At 42.4% G+C, this 21,145-nt stretch overlaps 1 protein-coding gene across 2 annotated transcripts in view; it reads right to left on the reverse strand.

The window, feature by feature from the left end:
* Window positions 1-21,145, reverse strand: part of TPK1 (thiamin pyrophosphokinase 1) — a 305,692-nt gene that overhangs the window by 110,434 nt on the left and 174,113 nt on the right. For both annotated transcript variants that reach the window (XM_029063456.2, XM_029063455.2), the window contains exon 6: window positions 16,711-16,806. In XM_029063456.2, coding sequence (XP_028919289.1) covers window positions 16,711-16,806 — 96 coding nt within the window. The remainder of the gene's footprint in view (window positions 1-16,710; window positions 16,807-21,145) is intronic.

Here is a 21,145-nt window from a genome sequence, read left to right on the forward strand (position 1 = left end):
CTGTTGTCTTTCTGTTTTTAGTGTCTCACCTGTCTTAGAAGTCCACTGCCAACCCTCCTCCCCAGACCCTTAGATCAGTAACCCTTGAGGGCCGGGGACCTCGCATAATTCTTATCTGTGCATTTCCCCCCGATCAGCCCTTAGTACAATGTTTTGCAAATAAGAGGGATTTAATGGATATTACTACTACTAACTTCATCAACAGAACTAGCGTGGCCTAGTGGATAGAGCACGGCCCTGAAAAATCAGAAGTCCCTAGGTTTTAATCACCGCTCTGCCACTTGCCTGCTGTGTGATCTTGGGTAAGTCACTTCACTTCTCTGTGCTTCAGTTACCTCATCTGTAAAACGGGGATTGAGATTGTGAGCCCTACATGCGACAGGGACTCTGTCCAACTTGCTTGTATCCACCCCCGTGCTTAGTACAGAGCCTGGCACGTAGTAAGCACTTAAAATATCACAATTATCATTATTCTTACAATTAGCTCGGCTCAGTTTCAATTCACAGTATGAACTGTCAGCAGTTCCTTACAGTACCTTATTTTTTAACTAAGTCTTTGAATGCTGCCCCAGTGCTTTCTGCCAGAGGTAACATATGTCCTTTGTAGAGAAGCAGCATGGCCTAGTGGAAGTCAGAAGGACCTGGGTTCTAATCCCACCTTCCCCATTTATCTGCCGTGTGACCTAAGGCAAGCCACTTAACTTCCCTGGCCTCAGTGACCTCATTTGTAAAATGGAGATTAAAATTGTAAACCCAATGTGGGACACGGATTGTGTCCAACCTGACCAGCTTATACCTGCTCCAGTGCTTAGTACGGGACAGGGCACATAGTAGACACTTAAATACCATAAAAGTCATTGTTTTTATTAATAGTAATGGTTGTAAAGCAGAATACATCCAAGAAAAAGAAGAGATGTTTGAGTAAAATAAGGGATAATCAGGTGAACTGTGCCAGAGAGTAATCACAGAAAAATGAATCCTAGAGGGAGCAGTGTTTTCAGCGAGCTCTTGCCTGCACCTTTAACAAGTGCAATTCTTTCAAAGTCAAAGCTATCTTTCCGAATCGTCATATCATTTAGTGCTCATTGAAGGACTTGGGTGGGCGAAGCAGCTTCAGCGACAGATTTTTTTTTTTAGGACATAAAATTCTAAATTTAACTGAAACGCACCAAAGGCTAGTCAAGTTTCATGCCAAGTGAGTTTCTCCAAATTTTTATAAAAAAGGGAAGTGTCAGAGTTCCAGAGAAATCAAGCACAGCAAATCCAAAAAGCCAAACATGGCTTTCAGGAATTTAACCGGTGTGATTCTACAGCTTCCTTTTAACGTTGAAACAACCACCCTGCCGCTGCACCGAGGTCAGCAGAATAATGAAATTCTCTGGTCCAATTGTTTGATGGTCTAATTTGAAGATAGAGGACCCCACAAGGGCTGAAGAGAGGAAAAAAAAAAGCCTGGCTCAAGTCTGAGTAAAAACAAATGGTCTGACAAAGGCAATAATACTGAAACAGGTTTTAATAAGCCTGCAAATATATAACCCAAGCGGCCGGTAACAAGTAGGACGAGCAGCTGGAGAGATTAGAGGACTGAAGTTTTAAGTTATCTGAATCTGTGAAAAAAACAGAGGAGGGACCTTCTGGAGCTTGTGGGAATTATTTTATTAGGGTTCCCAGTAGTGGATCAATTTAATTATCAATCTGTGATCAAGAATTCATTGTTAAACAAAAGCCTCTCTCAGTGAAGAAGGAATAAGGACTATTTCCAAGTGAAAAAAAACTGTGTGTTTGTGGGGGGGCAGGGGCGTTAGGGAGAGAGAGAACAGGAGAGGTTGGGGTGGGGGGAGTCATAAAATGGAGGTTCTGGGAAGTAACACCGGTAGGAAAGCTTATTCCTAAATTTCCCCCCTTTGATACTGAGATAAATTGTCTACAAGGCATCACACGAGCAAGCAGTATCGAAGACTGTTCTCTTAAAGTCACCTGTCAATCATATTTATTGAACATTTGAGTGCAGAACAGTGTACTAAGAACTTTGGAGAGAATGTAACAGAGGTGGTAAACAGGTTCCCTGCACACGAGTGTTGAAACACTTGGTGGGGAATATGGGCTTAGAAATTTAATTAATCACCTGTATTGAAGGAAGTCTGGTCTAACAGAGTTTCTCAGAAGATGAGGTGACGCAATGAATGCAAACAAATTAAGGTAGATTGATATTCATTATATATACAGATATACGCTAATCCCTTCATCTGCCCCTGTCATTTCTATAGAGACTTCCTTTAAGTAAACTTGAATGACTTTTTGACAAATGCCAATAGTAATGAAAATTTACTTTAGCCTTCACTGCAAACAGGGCCTAAGAAAAAACCCAGAAAGACTGAAATAAATACTAACATATTTGCCTAAAGAACATCTTAAAATCTCTTCAATCCTATGTGACTCCAAGAGAAAAATAAAATGGTTTTCATTGTTTGCACTGACCTTCTCCCCTCCCCGTTCCCCCACCTCCCGGCCCCAGAAACTTTGGAAAATAGTTACTTTTCAAAGATCCCTTTAAAATTGGTTTTCAGAAATGTTTGGTCCCAAAACAGACATTTGTTTAATCGGAATAAACCTGGATCCACAATAATTTGAATAAATTTGAATAAATCACAAAAAACACTTCATAAATGGGTACAAGGGACCTGACGATACTTGTAGGAGGAAGAGAAGGTTGTGAAACCATAAACAATATATTTAGGAGTCTCCAGGCAAAGCTATTTGGGACCACTGTTCTACCAAGATAAGAAGTCCACAATGGGTTATCAGAGGGAAAGAAATCCACATTTAGAGGTAAAACCTAGGAATTTTAGTATTAAAGGCAGCCATCACTTTTTAAAAAATAATATTAGTTAAGCGATTTATTATGTGCCGAACACTGAACACTGGAATATATACACAATTGGACACATGCCATATAGAGCTCACAGTCTTAATCCCCATTTTAGAGATGAGGTAACTGAGGCACAGAGAAGTTAAGTGACTTGCCACAGCAGACAAGTGGCAGAGCCGGGATTAGGACCCAGGTCCTTTGACTCCCAGGTGCGTACTCTTCCCACTAGGCTAAACGGTTTCCCATTCTTTCTTCAGGTATTATTTGCCATCACAGCTGGAAAGAACGGGCCAGCCTGGATGGCCTTTGGGTTGATCCTGTGTGCCATTTTTTTACTCAGATCCTTTTGGGTAATATGAGCAGGCAAAAATATTTCCATATCAATCTATTGAATGGCTTCCACACATGGGAATAATACTTCAGAGGCATTATCTTGCACACATTACTAAGGAAGACACAGATTTTCTCAGATCTAGATGACAATCCAAAAGAGATAGGTCTGTTGCAAGGTAGACTGAATAAGCTGATAAGACTCTAAATGCTGTTGCAAATGGGGATCTAGTCCACATATTAGATACTGACACTGCATAGATTGGTATTCATTAATCACTACTCAAGGGCAATCATTTGGGAAGCTGAAGAAAACATAAAAGAACCCCAATGGGAAAGCACAGAAGCTTATATTTAACTTAAGCAGCAGGAGAGATTTTGAGGAGGCAGAAAGTAATTCAAATAAGAATTGGATCAGAAAGCAAGACCTATCACTCCCAAATCATGCCCAGAGTGCCAAAAGGACCTTTCATGATAGATCAATCACTATACCTATTAATGTCATAGACCATTTAGCCAAAGAGACCGATACTAAAGTTTATAACACTGTCGCACTGGAAATAAGTCTTGGGGGGCAAAAAAGAGACTAAGATAGTTTGCAATTTATATCCTTTGGTAATGAAATGGCTTCATCGAAAATAACTCTATGGCATCATCACGCCTGTATCCACTGAGGCAGCCAAGGGTCATGAAGGAAGGCACTTACCCAAAATCTCATTTGCAATTTAACATTTTAATTTATGCCTTTTCCTTTGTGCATCATCTTAGGATAATTTTATTGAGACAAATGACAGCTTTAAAAATGTCATCTTACAGGTCATGACAGGACCTCCACGTGGGCAACAACACAGGAATGGAATCTACCCAAGGACTTCCTCAAGGCAGAAAATCAACAAGGCCTCCATAGAACAAAATCCTGAATTTCCAGGTCAGACCCACCAGCGTGGCTCAGTGGAAAGAGCACGGGCTTGGGAGTCACAGGTCATGGGTTCGAATCCCCGCTCTGCCACTTGTCAGCTGTGTGACTTTGGGCAAGTCACTTAACTTCTCTGTGCCTCAGTTACCTCATCTGTAAAATGGGGATGAAGACTGTGAGCCTCACGTGGGACAATCTGATTACCCTGTATCTACCCCAGCACTTAGAACAGTGCTCTGCACATAGTAAGCGCTTAACAAATACCAACATTATTATTATTATTATTACAACTACACACACACAGTCACAAACAGAACAGACCTGATTCCTCTCACAAGGTCAGTCCTAGGGAGCAATCCGCTCCAGGAGAATTCCTTTCTCTGTCATGTCAGGATGTGGAAGAAAAGATGATTTTCCTATTTCAACCCTTCCTGTAACTCTTCTTTTAATTCTACCAAAAGAAATGCTTCATGAGGCATGTAAAGAAAAGATTTACCTTGTTGGGTTGCATTCTGATTCCTGAGGCTACTGCTCAAACCATATGACTATTTTGGACTTTAAAAGTATTTAATTAACCTAACTCATGAACAGGGGGTTCAAGCCTGAAGAACTTCTCCCCAATGAGCTGTTTTGGAGATGCTCACTGGCTCTGCCAGGGGAGTAATAAGGGGTGACAGGTGAGCAGAAAACAGCAGCTGTTTTTATTCAGTGAATTCCTGCAGACAGCCAAGTTCTCCTCATTAAAAAATTGCTTGCACCGGGAAGAGGAAAAAAAAGAGCTGTAGCTAGAAGCGGCATGGCCTAGTAGATAGAGCACGGGCCTCAGAGTCAGAATGACCTGGGTTCTAATCGCTGCTCCGCCACTTGTCTGATGTGTGATTAAGCTCTAGCAGAAGGCGAGGTTCACCTCACAGATCTCAAATACCTGAGAGGTTGGCAAATTTTGTGATGAGAAGAAAGGCCTCCAATTACCCCTGCCTCAACAGTGATTGGTTCCCTAGAAATGAACATTAATAGATCTCAAGGGAGTGCAGGTGTTTCTCTTACTCTCATTCTCAAGGTAATGCTTATTCCTCCTCCAAGGTGGGAGACATATGCTTTTTACATTTGAAGAAGCTATCAGAAAATTTTAAGATGTAACTGCGTGTTTTCATCCATCAATGCCAAGCTTCTTGACTTTGAGACTTCCTTCCCATCAAACTTGCATTTCCTCTTGCATCTAGGACATCTCCACCAGATGTCCTCCAATATCTTATGTTGAGCAGGTGGGAAGGATATTCCCTCATAACAACAATACCATCTTCCTTATTTCAGAAGCTCACAACTTTGGTTTCATCTTTGACTTTTCACTGACTTTTACATTTCACGGTGCTTCACCGAATCCCACTGGACTTTCCACCACAGCAGTTCAAGGATCCACCCTTTCCATCAAAAATCGCTTCCATTCCAGGAGAAATCTTCATCAGCTCCTTACTAGATGATTGTTTCAGTTGTCTTCTTGAGATGCCTACCTCCAACCTCTTCAGGCCATATTAGACTGGGTTGCCTGGATCAAATTTATAAAACTTAATTTTGATCCCCATTTTACAGATGAGGCAACTGAGGCCTAGAGAAGCTAAGTGACTTGCCCAAGATAACACAGCAGACAAGTGGCAGAGGTAGGATTAGAACCCAGGTCCTTCTGACTCCCAGGCCCTTGCTCCATCCCCTAAGCCACAATGCTCATCTCCCCTAATACACTGTAAATCCTTTGAGGGCATTTATTGTACTCTTCCAATCCTTAGTATAGTATCCTGATGATGAGATGATAATTATCTACTGTTTCTCCTATTCATAATTTATTTTAATGGTTATATTCCCTTAGAATGTAAGCTCCTTGTGGGTAGTGATCATGCCTACCAGCTCTACTTTGATAATAATTATAATGATATTTGTTAAGCACTTATTATGTGCCAAGCACTATTCTATCCACTAGGGTTGTTACAAATTTATCAGATTGGGGATCACAGTCTGAGTGGGAGGGAGAACAGGTCTCGAATCTCCAATTTGCAGATGAGGAAACTGAGGTCCAGAGAAGCTGTGACTTGCCCAAGGTCACACAGCAGGCAAGTGGTAGAACCGGAACTAGAACCTAGATTCTCAGAGTCCCAAGCCTGGGCCCTTTCCGCTTGACCGTGCTGCTTTTCTCTCAATCGCTTAGTAAAGTGCTCTGCACACAGTTAGCACTCAATAAAAAGCATTAACTAAAATAGAAAAAGACAAAGGAGAGATCTACACCATTCATATCTGTAACATTTATTTATATTAATGTCTCTCTACCCCTCTTAGACTGTAAGTTCACTGTGGGCAAGGTACGTGTGCTGGTTTATTGTTATATTGTACTCTGCCAAGACCTTAGTACAGTGCTTTGCACACAATAAGTGCTCAATTAATACAATTAAATGAATTCAAAATAACAGAAAATAATAAGCAATGTCTATAAACATACCACACAGTCATTCCAGATACCAGAGAAAGGCTAAATACCACCTCTAGGCACAGGCATTATCTCTTTTTAAAGGCTGACAAGTAATGGTGCCCTCAATAGCTTGAAATAGGAGGCAGAGAAGTTCTGGCCTTTGTAGACTTGAGTTTGACAGCACTGTAATTCAAAGGAGTTGAAATCAAGAATCTTGAGTTCCATTCCCAACTCAGCCAGTTATTCCTGCTCAGCACTGCCGGCTCAAAGGAGGGATAATAAAAGGGAAGTTATAAATTGATCGGTGGGTACCTGATCCAGAGAACTCTGTAAATGTGACAGGCAATTTCCACATCGACCTTATTCAAAAAAATTTAATAATTACTCTTTCCTCCAAGAGCGCCTCATTTTCCTCACGTTCATTTTATGAACTATGTTCATTATCGTTGGTTTTAGTTAGATTTCATGGGACAGGTTACAGTGTGCCATACAGGAGGATTACATTAAAGAACAAAACACAAATTTTATAGCCCACTAAGCAACTTCAGGCCGCTCTTCCATTATATCTGCAATTACTCTCATGACCGTTCCCTAGATATATGGTTCTTCAGAGCATCTGCACTATCTGTGTCTGTGCATTGCTGGAATTTGGAGATAAAATGGTCCTTTTCACACAAGGTCAGTTTGCCTTCCTCAGTAGGGAACCTGCACTGCCTAAATCCCTAATCCTCTACATTATTAAGAAATTTTATCTGGACAAGTAAACCTTCAAACTGAGATTTTCTGTAGGCAGATAAGCTTAACTGTTGCAAGGAGGTCCATAAAATCTTCTACTCTAGCAAGGATGGATTTGGTTTCAGTGCCCTCGGGGGATGGAGAGGTTTCTTTTATGACTTCAGACAGTGTCTTGAGAGTTCTTCAAAGAACTGGGCTTATCTAATGTCCCTGGTTTCTGGGTGCTTTAAAATAGAATTCTGCTTGGAGAGAAGAGAGAGAAAAAGAGAGAGAGAAAGAGAGAGAGAGAGAGAAAGAAGGGGGGATGTGGGGCGGGGGCGGGAGGGTGGCAGGGAAGGATGAAGGAGGATGGGGAAACAGACAACATATGCTGAGATAGGAGCTGTCCTTTGGAAGATTTATCCAAAATTATCTAGGGACTTGTCACTCAAAAGACCTACGCAGGGACCCTCTTAAGATCCCCAAACATTTCTCTTCCTACTGTTCTCCTGCCTGACCCAATGAAGACTCCTGTGGTTTCATGTAGGAAGGAGTCCTGTTTGGAAAGTGAAGCAGCGGCATTACACCCAAGTCTGAAATTCTAAGACATTTTAACCACACTGTGACTACTTAGACTGTGAGCCCCATGTGGGACAGGGACTGCGTTCAACCTAATTATTTTGTATCTACCCTGGTACTTAATACCATGATGGACACATAGTAAGCACTTAAGAAATAGGATAGTAATTATAACTATTTTTATATCAGCCAGTTGAACTGCTCTTTGCTTTCGCATGATAGAAGTCATGTAACCTCCAGGATAGGACAACCAACATAGTCCATTAAAGGGGCAACAGAAGTAAATAAGACTTTAATATTCTAAAATAAAACACACACACAATTAAAACTGAGGTGGCGGTTTAAAAACTAGCAATATCTGAGCATCTATAATTCAATATCCGGATCGGCAGCAAAACTAAATACTAAGTAGGGGGAAAAGAGGCCGTGACCATGGGAAACCTATTGAAGCTGACTTAATTCCACCCAATGTGACTTCTCAGAGCAATTAAGAAACCAGAAGGAAAGTAGATGAAGAGATAATGGACAAAATAATGGACAAAAATCTCTGAGTGATGAAGACATAAGAAAGAAGAGGCAACAGCAATTCGGCATGTTCTGGGAATTTACAGAATTTCAAATGTTTTAGAAGAGTGTTTGAGGCAACAGAGTTAAAATTGTACACCAGAGGGCTGGAGGGGCTGGAGGCAAGGACGTCCGTGAGGAGGAGGATGCAGAAACTGAGTCGGGATGTGACAGAAGCTTGGGCCGGCACAGTGGCAGTGGAAGGAGAGGAAGGTGTGGATTCTGAAAATGTTGTGAAGGGAGAACCGACAGGATTTGATAGCTGACTACTGACTGTGGGGGGTCAAAAGAACAAGAGAGGAGGTTACGGGCTTAAGAGATGGAAGGCTTGTTGGTGTTGTTGCCAGAGATGGGAAAACTAGGCGGAGGAGAGGATTTGGGAGGAAAAGAGGAGAAGTCCCCACGGTGGGTGAAGGGGTGACTGGGTGGAGGGAAAGGTGCCTCTTGACCTCCAAAAAGGGATGGGTTAAGGGGCTCACTGTGGGCAGGCAATGTGTCTACCAAGTCTTATATTGTCCTTTTCCAACCGCTTAGTACAGTGCAGCGTGGCTCAGTGGAAAGAGCCTGGGCTTCGGAGTCAGAGGTCATGGGTTTGACTCCCGGCTCTGCCATTTGTCAGCTGTGTGACTGTGGGCAAGTCACTTAACTTCTCTGTGCCTCAGTTACCTCATCTGGAAAATGGGGATTAACTGTGAGCCTCACGTGGGAGGACCTGATTACCCTGTATCTCCCAGCGCTTAGAACAGTGCTCTTCACATAGTAAGCGCTTAACAAATACCAACATTATTATTACAGTGCTATGCACACAGTAAGCACTCAGTAAATATCAATGATTGATTGGTTGCCAGTGGGATATCCAGGTGGAGATGTCCTGAAGGCAGGAGGGTGCAAGATGATAGAGAAGGAGTGAGGTCAGGACTAAGGATAAGGATGGGGGAATCTCGCACATGGATGGAGCCATTAGGTGGAGGAGCTTCCCAGTGTCTTGGATGTAGATTGAGAATAAAAGGTGAACTAGAACAGAGCCAGGAGGGACAACCACAGGTAAGCAGACTGTCCTTCTCATGCTATTTTAAAATACGAACCCAATGCGACAACACAGTATCCAGCTTTGTAGAAATGTGTATCTCTGGAATATCAACATAGTCTAGCAAAACAATTGGGCTTAATCCCACTATCTTAATTAAATTTCTCTGAACTATATACAGTAAATAATTTACTGCAGAACAGTCTCAGCAGTAGTACTGGTGGATCTAAAAATAATTTCACAGCAAGATTAAAAATGAGTCAACACCATGTAAAATGATTCAGATCGGAGAAGGTGACTGGAATAAGAAAATCAATCAACTCTGAAAAGCTGAGAAGGCTTCCATTTAAAAGGAAATCCAAGAAAATCAAAAAGTTGACCAAATAATTAGTCCTCATGCCAAATGACTTAAGAAAAGATCAAATATACAGTGAATGCATTTTCAAAATGGGAAGAAAGTCAAAGGATAAAAATCAAAACCTAAGCTTCTGAAATCAAAAATAATTTTATATTATTAAAGATTTGCAACTAGGCTAAAAACAATTATAGTTAGGCTGCACTATCTACTGGGAATGCAGTGGAATTCTGGCCAAGTATTTAGGAAATCCTTAAAAACTCAAAACAGTAAAGCAATGGGCTGGTGAGAAGAAAGAACCTGGATAGGTGGAAACAGGAAAATAAGCATCCACTGGAACACCAGAACTGGAGATGACTAAAGCATTCAAAAGTAACTAGGAATTAGAAGGCACTTAATTTTGACTTGTTGCAAAGCCCCCTCACCAAACTCACACTCCTCATAGATTTGGACATCAATTAAAAACATGGATGAGCCTAATTTTCTGATCTCTGAAAAGAGTTTTCTTTTTCCAAAAGATAACAGTATCTTTTATATCCATTCTATCAAAGAACAGGCTGACAGATAACATGTCACCTACATCTATAAGTTGATGACATCCATTTTGGTGAAGATGATTTACTAGAACCGAACTGTGAGGGGAATAATTTAGCAAGCGACAGAAAGGATGTAACACATTCTTGTGGAGACGTAAGAACAGGATACTATGGTCTCTGGGAGAGTTAATCAGGCTTTTAAGAAGCAACAATTTCAGCACGAATAGTAATGATAACAATAATAATTATAATAATAGTGGTATTTGTTAAGCGCTTACTCTGTGCCAGTATCCTACTAAGATCTAGTGAAAATAGAAGGAAATCCGGTTCCACATGGGCTCCCAATCTAATTAGGAGGGAGAACAGGAACTGAATCTCGGTCACGAGAAGCAGCGTGACTCAGTGGATAGAGCTCCGGCCCGGGTTCTGATCCCACCTCTGCCACGCGTCTGCTATGTGTCCTTGGCCAAGTCACTTAACTTCTCCGGGCCTCAATTACCTCATCTGTAAAATGGGGATTAAGAGTGGGAGCCCCATGTGGGACAGGGACTGTGTCCAACCTGCTTACCTTGTATGTACCCCAGTGCTTAGAACAGTGTTCGGCATATAGCAAATGCTTAACAACTACCATTATGATCATTATTATAGATGAGGGAACTGAGGTAAATGACTTGTCCAAAGTCAAACAGCAGACACATGGCACCACCAGGATTAGAACCCAAGTCCTCTGACTCACAGGCCCTAGCTCTTTCCTCTAGGCCATGCTGCTTTTTAAGTTTAAAGTTTCTTTTTTTTAAAGCTTCTAACTCAGTTCTGTAACTGTGTAAAGAGAGACTGATCATTTAACAGATATCACTTAGGGACAACCGTGAACATTCAATTCTGCAATCAGGGAAGTTCTCTTCACCCCAACCAGGAGTAAGTTTGGGCCTAGAAACATAAGGACACGAAGACATGAAGTTATGAGAAATGCCTTCATTGGATCAGACCATAAATCCATTCAGCCTAATATTCTGTCTCTAACAGTGGCAACAAACTGATGGTTGGTTGGCCTCCTTTAAAATAATAATAATAATAATGATGTTGGTATTTGTTAAGCGCTTACTATGTGCAGAGCACTGTTCTAAGCGCTGGGGTAGACACAGAGGAATCAGGTTGTCCCATGTGGGGCTCACAGTCTTCATCCCCATTTTACAGATGAGGGAACTGAGGCCCAGAGAAGTTAAGTGACTTGCCCACAGTCACACAGCTGACAAGTGGCAGAGCCGGGATTTGAACCCATGACCTCTGACTCCAAAGCCCGTGCTCCTTCCACTGAGCCACGCTGCTTCACCACCATAGTATTTAGGGACGGATCAATTTATATGCTAGACTCTCTCCCCTGAATCCTTAATTTTCCCCAGCTCATTCTGAACCTCTACTACAGTCATTTCTTCAATTAACCTCCCCTTGAAAGTAGCTGATCCTTTTGGCCTGTGCCACCTTCCTATGGTAACAGATTCCATCTGCTTAATCACCTCTTGAGTAAAGGAATGTCACTGAAATGGAACGGTGGAGCTGAACTAAAGGCTGAGCGACTACAGTCTGGTGTACAAAGTGCTCCCAAAAGCCCAGCGATGCAGTGCTCAGTACATTTAGTGTGTATCATGGTCACTAGGTTGGGGAAGGGGCTTACCAGATACCACAATTATCAGTATTATCATTAACAAGGCAGCGCTTCCCTACTGGATCCAGAAGCTGGACTGTTGCCTCCTCGGTCTTTACCGTGGGAGGAATGGGCTTCTTGCTTTTGAGACTCCTCTGAGAAAGGTCTAGAGAATTAAAAAATAGCATTATTATGAGCACTGTTATGGGCCTTACAAAATGGCATCATGAGAAGCAGCGTGACCTAGTGGAAAGAGAAGAGGATGGGGACTTGGGAGACGGGTTCTAATCCCGGCTCTGCCACCTGTCAGCTGTGTGACTGCGGGCAAGTCACTTCACTTCTCTGTGCCTCAGTTACCTCATCTGTAAAATGGGGATGAAGACCGTGAGCCTCAGGTGGGACAATCTGATCACCCTGTATCTCTCCCAGCGCTTAGAACAGTGCTCTGCACAGAGTAAGCGCTTAACAAATACCAACATTATTATTATTCTAATCCCGGCTCCGTCACTTGCCTGCCATGTGACCTTGAGCTAGTCACTTAACTTCTCTGTGCTTCAGTTTCCTCATCTCTAAAATGGGATTACATATCTGTTCTATTTCCTCCTTGGACTGAGAGCCCCACGTAGGAAAGGGACTATGTCTGATCTATCGTATTGTATCTATCCCAGTACTTACCACAGTGCTTTATACACGGTAAGTGTTTGACAAATATCACAATTATGAAAAATATATTGACTCAACGTAATTCAAGCAAAGAATTTAGAAAATCCAATTAATCTATTTTGCAGTTTAAAAACCACAGTAATAACACTATCGACTATTTGCTTCATCTATGTTAGCACAGATTATTTTTAAACTGGTAATAATAAAATACTGCCCAGTTTATAAATTTGTGCTCTGGAACTTTTAACTTAACTTTATTATCCTTTCTGGAATGAAACAAAATTATAGCATATCTTCATTTACTTCAATGAACCACACATATAAAAATAATTTTATTGAAATCTCCTCTGCTATTTTTAGCTTTAATATTAGTGTACATGAATTAACTCTCAATATCAATGTGGAAAAGTTAAACATAACATGATACTGCAGTGGCGAATGTCAATATTATATAGAGCACTTCATCACCTTCCCACCATCTTTGCAGTTTAAAAATAAAGAATAGGTCAACGGGGACTATTGTGCAAGGTAAAGTCACCAAAGCTTCCTAATCTTCCTTGAAAGCTACCTAGAGAGACATGCTTATTGAGCTTCTAGAGAGAAGCAGTGAGCTGAGTGAATTTTAAATGCTTCCTGTGCTCATTTTGCAGTCGTGTTGAATGACTGACTTAAAAAAATGGTGATTTTCCTGAATAGTTATCGGCGGAGTAAAGAAGTTCCTTCCCCCTGGAAGAACTAACTTCTGAGCTCCTGCAAAAGGAATCAAATGGCTTCTTTGTATTTGATCTCTTTTCAGAGAATGTTCAGAAGCCAAATTTTCCAGTTCTGGGTGCTGTTAGATAGGGGTCCCGATCCTTTGGATTTAGTTGGATTTCATGCTGCAACAATTACATTTAAAATAAAACTCTTTCTTATTATCGCCTTTACTGCATAAATATTACAATGTGAGTTCCCATTACTTTAATTAGATTGGACTCTATAGGACTAATCCTGATGACACAGGCAGTTTCTTATCTATTATGGTTTTGCTGATGGAAATGCTTCATAATAGAATTTAATAGAAGTTCAAAATATGAACTAGAACAAAAAGGGTCCACAAGCTGCCAATTGGGGTGGTGGATTTTTTCTGAATCACTCAAGGCCAGGACCATTCACTGGATAGTCTCTTTATAACTGGTCCTAATTAAGCCAAGGGGCAGCTCTCTCTAAAATGATCCAATGTTCCTGACTCAGAATGTGATTTTGCATCTTATGCTTCAGAAATCTAAATTTCCAAAGCACCCTTTAAACACTTCGATCAATCAATCAAATTTATCGAGTGTGCAGGTCACTGTACCAATCTCAAGGTAGAGTACAATACAACAGAGTTGGTAGAGACGTGTCTGACGTTTACAGTAGGTGGCCTAACCCACATATTGCAAAAAACGGGGTTTGAATAGACTGCGGTGGAACACTTCCATCACTAGTGGATCAAGCATGGGCCCGAGAGTGAGAAGGACATGGGTTCGAATCCTGGCTCCACTATGTGTCTGCTGCATGACCTTGAGCAAGTCACGTCACTTCTCTGGGCCTCAGTTACTTCATCTGTAAAATGGGATTAAGGCTTCGAGCCCCATGTGGGGAACAACTGTGTCCAACCTGGTTACCTTGTTGGCCCAGCACTTGACAATGCTTGCCATATAGTTAGCGTTTAACAAATAACATTATTAAATAGCGTTATTACCATGAGTTGCCAAAGGGACATGAGCCTTCTAAATGCAATTTAATACCTCATGGCCTCCCGCTTTGTGTTTTACTGTCGACGGGACAAAGCAAAACTCTTCTCCCACCTTTCCTGCAGCAAAGTACGTGGCCAAGAAGGGCGGGACAAATGTGACTGAATTGGAGAACAGGGAAGGAGATGAAGGGAAAGTCTTCTTTCCTTGCACTGGAAGGAGAGGACTGAGATAGAAATTTAAGCACTAAAGTCACTTGAATAATTGTCTTTGGGTTCATTAAGGGACGCCGCCATCTTGTGCTGAGGAGAACCATGCCACCTCAATGAAAGGCATGTCTCAAAACACCATGTAGATCTTCTTCGGGAGGGTGAAGACATGACTTAAATGAAAAATGCCTTTAAATGACGCACTTCCGTTTCCTGATCCATTTACACTGGAGATCTTGGAGAATGCTTTAATGACGGTTTGTTCTTTCCTACCTCAACTTGCCGCTCTCCTATTACAACCCCACCACCACGCTTCACTCTCCTCTAATGCCAACCTACTTACTATACCGCAATCTCATCTATCTTGCAGCCGACCTCTTGCCCGCATCCTGTCTCTGGCCCGGAATGCCCTCCCTCTTCCTATCCAACAGACAATTACTCTCCCCTCCACAAACACACACCATTTCCAGTGGAAAGTCGTCACCTAAGGTCACGATCCTTTTCAGTACTCTGCAACAAAGACCTGACTCTTGTCAAGGACCTTATAGATGGAGAGTCCAGTGAATGGAGAGACTCTCTGTCTGTGAATTGATAACAGATCCCATTTCCCTTTGATGAAAGGGTTGTGTTCTTGCAAAGTCTGGTGTTAAGGAAAGTTCACACCGTCTTGCTCACTTGTTTCAGCACTTTGCATGCAGGCACATAAGTAGTTTTAAAGAGTTCAGCCAGATAAGGCTAGGAGTATTCACATCATCAACGGAAGTGGCGAACCATGGTAAGGCTGGCTGGAGCCTCACAAGGTATCCTTTTTTTTTAATTGGCATTTAAGCGCTTACTCTGTACCACTCACGCCCGGGCCTGCAAGTCAGAGGACCTGTATTCTAATCCTGGCTCTGTCCAGTGCTTGCCGTATGACTTTGGGCAAGTGACTTAACTTCTCTGTGCTTCGGGTTTCCTCCACTGTAAAATGGGGATTACCTCTACTTAGCCTCTGTCCCATATGAGGCTCACAATCTATGTCCAACTTGATAAACTTGTAACTACTTCAGCACCAGAGCAGTGCTCGACACAGAGTAAGACCTTAATGAATACCATTAAAAGAAAGTCTTTCTGGAGTACAAAACTTAGTCTTATTTAAATCGCACCCTTAGTATTCTTCTCTGGTTCTATCTGGGGACTTCCTTTTCACTTTGTCCTAAGTATTGGCACAAGTCACCCCCTTCCAAGAGAGGAGGCGGCAGAGAATAGGTTAAAGCAGGCAGTCAGTTCCAGGTAATTGACACTCCTTCTTCAAATGTCATCTGATTTGTTACCCACTCATAGCAACTCCATGGACACAACCACTTCAGAACATCCCGCCTTCTGTCCTAAAGTTGTTCTGGTATGTGTATCCATAGAGTTTTCTTGGTAAAGACGCGGAAGTGGTTTACCACTGCCTTCTTCCACGCAGTAAAAACTTGAGTCTCTGCCGTTGTCTTTGATCAATGTTCCAGTCACTTAATCAACCGCCTTTGACTCTTTCCCGTGCTGCTGACGCCCGGCACAGGTGAATCGATTTTGACGCTTTGGCTTAGACCTTTCCATTACGGTTACCCCTATACGGCATAGCTCTAAGCTTCATCAGCTTACGCAAACTCTCCTGCCACGATAAGGTATCGATTCATGAAACCCAAGCCTGATTTAATGGTCAGGCTGGAGCATTCCTGGGGGTTGATTGAGGTCTAACCCAGCACTTGTGCATCGGCTGAACGAATACACTGGTAGTGATAGATTCACCCTGAATTTGTGTTTACCGTCACCAGTTCTGTCCATGAGCAGTGAGGTTCTTTATTTGAATAGTGGCGGCGGGACTGATCTCCAATTCCTTTTTGGCATCTGAAGCAGTTCATTAGCACAGATCAATAGAGGTTTGTCTGGTAAAAAAGTTGTCGGTTTGTTTATCTAGCCGCTCTCCATAATTTTGCTTGAGAAAGCACAAAATGTTTACTAGGTCCTCGTAACTATAGCCTGGACTCCAAATGGGATAGCTACAGTAAATAATCATTTCATTTAGTTAAACGGTATCTTACACACTCCTGAGAAGAAGAGTTATTATTAGCAGATACAAGTTAAAAGATCTGTTGGTCATACCTGCAGGTCCTTTTCTTTTATCTTCTCTAGGAGCACTTTTAAACACTTAGTGAAGTCCGTGAAATTCTGATCAGCAGTCTCAATTAACTCACATCCCTAAGGATTAGAAAGAAAAAAAAAATTAGTTTTTTATGATATTCGTCAAGCGCTTACTGTGTGCTTACTAAGTGCTGGGGGAGATACAAGGTAATTAGGTGGGGCATAGCCCACGTTACACATGGGGTTCACGGTCTTAATCCCCATTTTACAGATGAGGTAACCGAGGCCCAGAGAACTGAAGACTTGCCCAAGGTCACACAGCAGACAAGTGGCAGAGCCAGGATTAGAACCCAGGTCCTTCTGACTCCCAGGCCTGTGCCCTACCCACTAGACCACCCTGCTTATCAATGAGGAAAGCACGGCGTCAGCTCTTGATTAGCCTTCGCTCTATATGGGTGAGGTTAATGCGACTCTCGGAAGCAGCGTGGCTCAGTGGAGAGAGCGCGGGCTTGGGAGTCAGAGGTCACGGGTTCTAATTCTGGCTCTGCCGCTGGTCAGCTCTGTGACTTTGGGCAAGTCACTTAACTTCTCTGTGCCTCAGTTACCTCATCTGTCAAATGGGGATTAAAACTGTGAGCCCCACGTGGGACAACCTGATCACCTTGTATCTCCCAGCACTTAGAACAGTGCTTTGTACATAGTAAGCACTTAATAAATACCACAGTTTTATTTATTTGGAGAAACGGCGTGGCCCAGTGGAAAGAGCCTGGGGTTGGGAGTCAGAGGTCATGGGTTCTAATCCCGGTTCCGCAGCTTGTCAGCTGTGTGACTTTGGGCGAGTCACTTCACTCCTCTGAGCCTCAGTTACCTCATCTGTAAAATGGGGATGAAGACTGTGAGCCCCACGTGGGACAACCTGATCACCTTGTATCCCCCCAGTGCTTAGAACAGTGCTTTGCACATAGTAAGCGCTGAACAAATGCCAACATTTTGAAAATTTATTTATTAGGGGGTCGCTCTGCTTCTATCTCTGAGCCCGTCCAAAGAAACCTGGGGGTAGCACATGTTTGACTGGCAGACAAGCTCAAGTTTTTCCAATTCCCCACTCCTAACCCCTCAACCTACATACATCATCATCACCATCATCACTGCTTTCTCAGGGGCTCCAGGCCCCTCCCCAGACTCTGGGAAAGTTGGCAGGAGGATATAGGACGGGGAAATCAAATTTGCCAGCTCCTCTGAATAAGGGCTGTGAAGCTCGCCATCGGGCAGACTTAAGAAGAGGTGTACGCAGCAGCCCATCTTTTTTCTTAGTGCCTAACTTGTCATTGCTGAATTGTAACCAAAAAACACTAGTTACTGCTCCTTTTTACATTCAATGTTTTGCATATATAAACTTAGGTGTTCCACTTGCTCCCTCTAGAAAATGAGACCAATAGACCCAGCCACTAGGGCACTGGGAAAAAGTTAAAAAAGAAAGACTGGAGGTATTATACATGGAATTTGTTTTTGGTACCAAATTAAAGCTATTATTGGGGAAAAATTCATTTTAAAATAGAAATGTAGGGTTCATTTTACAACACTTGATTTTTCTCTTTTGTCTTTATTGCTCTTTGAATTGATTGCAAATTTGCTATTTCTGGCACATATTTCTCTGCATTTTAAAATGTGAGCATCTGGGGAGTTATTGGACATAGATGAGGACTTTTAATTTTGCAAAATGTCTGCCACGAAATCATGTAGCAAGTGAGAAACTAGCTTATTAGAAGCTGTAGAAACAGCGTGGCTTAGCGGAAAGAACACGGGCTTGGGAGTCAGAGGACGTGGGTTCTAATTGCGGCTTTGCCGCCTGTCTGCTGTATGACCTTGGACAAGCCACTTAACCTCTCTGTGCCTCAGTTACCTCATCTGTAAAGTGGGAATTAAGACTGTGAGCCCCATATGGGACAACCTGATTACCTGGTATCTACCTTAGTGCTTAGCACATACTAAGCACTTAACATACCATAATTATTATTACTATTTAAAAAACGGCATGTGTTAAGTGCTTACTATGTACCAGTCACTGTACTGAGTGCTGGGGAAGATACAAGAGAATGGGACTGTGTCCCACCCAATTATCTTGTACCTATCCCAGAGCTTAGAACGGTGTTTAGCACATAGTTAGTACTTAACAAATACCACAATTACTATTATTTTGATTGTCTCTTTCAAGAAGCTTTCCCTGACTATGCCCTCATTTTCTTACCCTATTGGCTCTCCCTTCTGTATTGCTTATGTTCCCCTTTAATACTCACCCCAACACCGAAGCAGGTGAGTACATTTCCTTCTAGTCTGCTGCCTCCCTTACATGTCATTTATTTTAAAGTTTGCCTCCGCAACTAAGTTGTAAACTCCTTGAGGACAGGGATTATGCTTACCAACTCAATGCATCGTACTCTCCCAAGTGCTCAGTACAGTGCCTTGCACATAGTAAGTGCTCAATAAATACCACTGATTAAAGGAAATGTAACAATAGTGTGCTTGCTATGTTATGGAGGGACCAGCCATTTTGCACCAGTTCCTCTAGACCCCGTCGTGACACTCCTGTTGATGAACACCTACTGTACGCTTCTTGAGGGCAGGGATCATATCGACTTACTCCACTGTGTTCGCCCCACACAGGGCATTTCTGAGGATAATCGCGCAGCCAAAAAGCACGTCCAAAATTATAAAAAGAAAAAAAAACAAACCAAAAACCTCCTGCCAGTCTTTCTTCTACCACTGGGACATGTTTTGAAGCTAATTTCTGTCAGCCCAAGAAAAAAAAAAATCCAATTACTCAGCAATTAATAGCCATTATGGATTTCTGTTTTGTCTGTTTGGTTCATCTGTCATAATCACCTATTTCCAATTTTCCTTTCAGCTATTTAATGATTTGAACAAAAAAGTATTGATGATATATATCCAGTTTTGTCAAAACGAACCGTGCCTCACCCTCAGAATTGATTCTTGCTGTATGTCTTCCACTAGGATCCAGTTCCAGGCTGAAAAATACCTTCTCTGGGGGATCTGAACTTGTTCTTAAAATGTCTTATTCATGTCTTGTTCTGAACTATTGATTTCTAGGAAGGCGTCTTTGTATAACAAAAGTATCATAATTTCATTACGTAAACAAACCTCTCGCATTTCCAGCTTCGTTTCTGAAGGGCTCCCACTGAACCGTACCGGATTGCGCGTTAGAGACGCGAGAAGGCATTTGCTGTTTGAGAACGTTATCCTTAGGAAGACACAGCATGACCTAGTGGATAGACCACGAGCCTGGGAGTCAGGAGGGCCTGGGTTCTAATCCCAGCTCAGCCATTCATCTGCTGGGGTGACTTTGGGCAAGTCACTTCACTCTGTGCCTCTATTATCTCATCTGTAAAAATGGGGATTAAGACTGTTGAGCCCCATGTAGGGCATGGACTGTATCTCACCTGATTAGCTTATATCTACCCCAGTGCTTAAATCAGTGCCTGGCACAGAGTAAGCGCTGAACAGATTTAATTACAATATTATTACAAATACTCTGAGCTTTGTTCCTATGGTTCAGGTATATAGCTTCTTCAACTCTAACTCACCATAGCCCTGGCTAAATAGGAAAGTGTCTTCTGGGGGTATTCTGGTCAGTGTGATGGGTCTTTGCCCGAAGAACCATGAAGGATGACAGCAAGAATCCTGACAAATTCTGGTTCATTTGAGTGGTGAAGAGTGCACTGGTTACTGAGGTGGTTACCCTGACCCCCATCAGCTATTCTGTGTTCTCCCAAATGATGAGTATCGTGCTCTGCACACAGTAAGCGCTCAATAAATGACTGATTGCTGGAGTCACTCTGCTTATAAATAGATCCTAGCATTGAGTCGATATGATGCAATCACATGAGACACAGTCTCTGCCCCACATCCTTCGCACAGCCTTTGGGGGAAGGGAGAACAGATATTTATTCCTCTGAGGATCAGAACCCAGGTCTCCCCGATTCCCAGAACTGTGCTCTTTCCACTATGCTATGCTGTTTCTTCAAAGACTCCAAATAGGGAAGGAGAAAGAAAAGTTACTAGCAGTAGGGGATAGAGAGATACAGATACATAGATAAGCAAAAATACGGTAAAACTCTGAAACCTACAGAGTGAAATGCTGGGAATTTGAGGGGGATGGGACACAACTATTGTTGGCCTGTCCCGTGGATGAAACCAGAGCATTTTAACCCAGAGTAAAGAAGCAGTAAAAGGAGGGGGTCGGAAGAAACCACCAACATTCTTTGATGAGGCTTCTGAAAAACAAGTTTGGAAATGAGCAAAATTTAGCCTGGTTGCAGATCGCATGGCCTGAGGGCTTTCCATGCCAGCGTTGCCCTGCTTTGGAAAGGGAAGCCAGGGGCTTACATTTAGCCTGCTTCTGCAATCTACACTGCATCAACTCACCAAGTCCAAAAAG

This window comes from Ornithorhynchus anatinus, chromosome 4 (assembly GCF_004115215.2).
Source record: "Ornithorhynchus anatinus isolate Pmale09 chromosome 4, mOrnAna1.pri.v4, whole genome shotgun sequence".
NCBI classification, from domain to species: Eukaryota; Metazoa; Chordata; class Mammalia; order Monotremata; family Ornithorhynchidae; genus Ornithorhynchus; species Ornithorhynchus anatinus.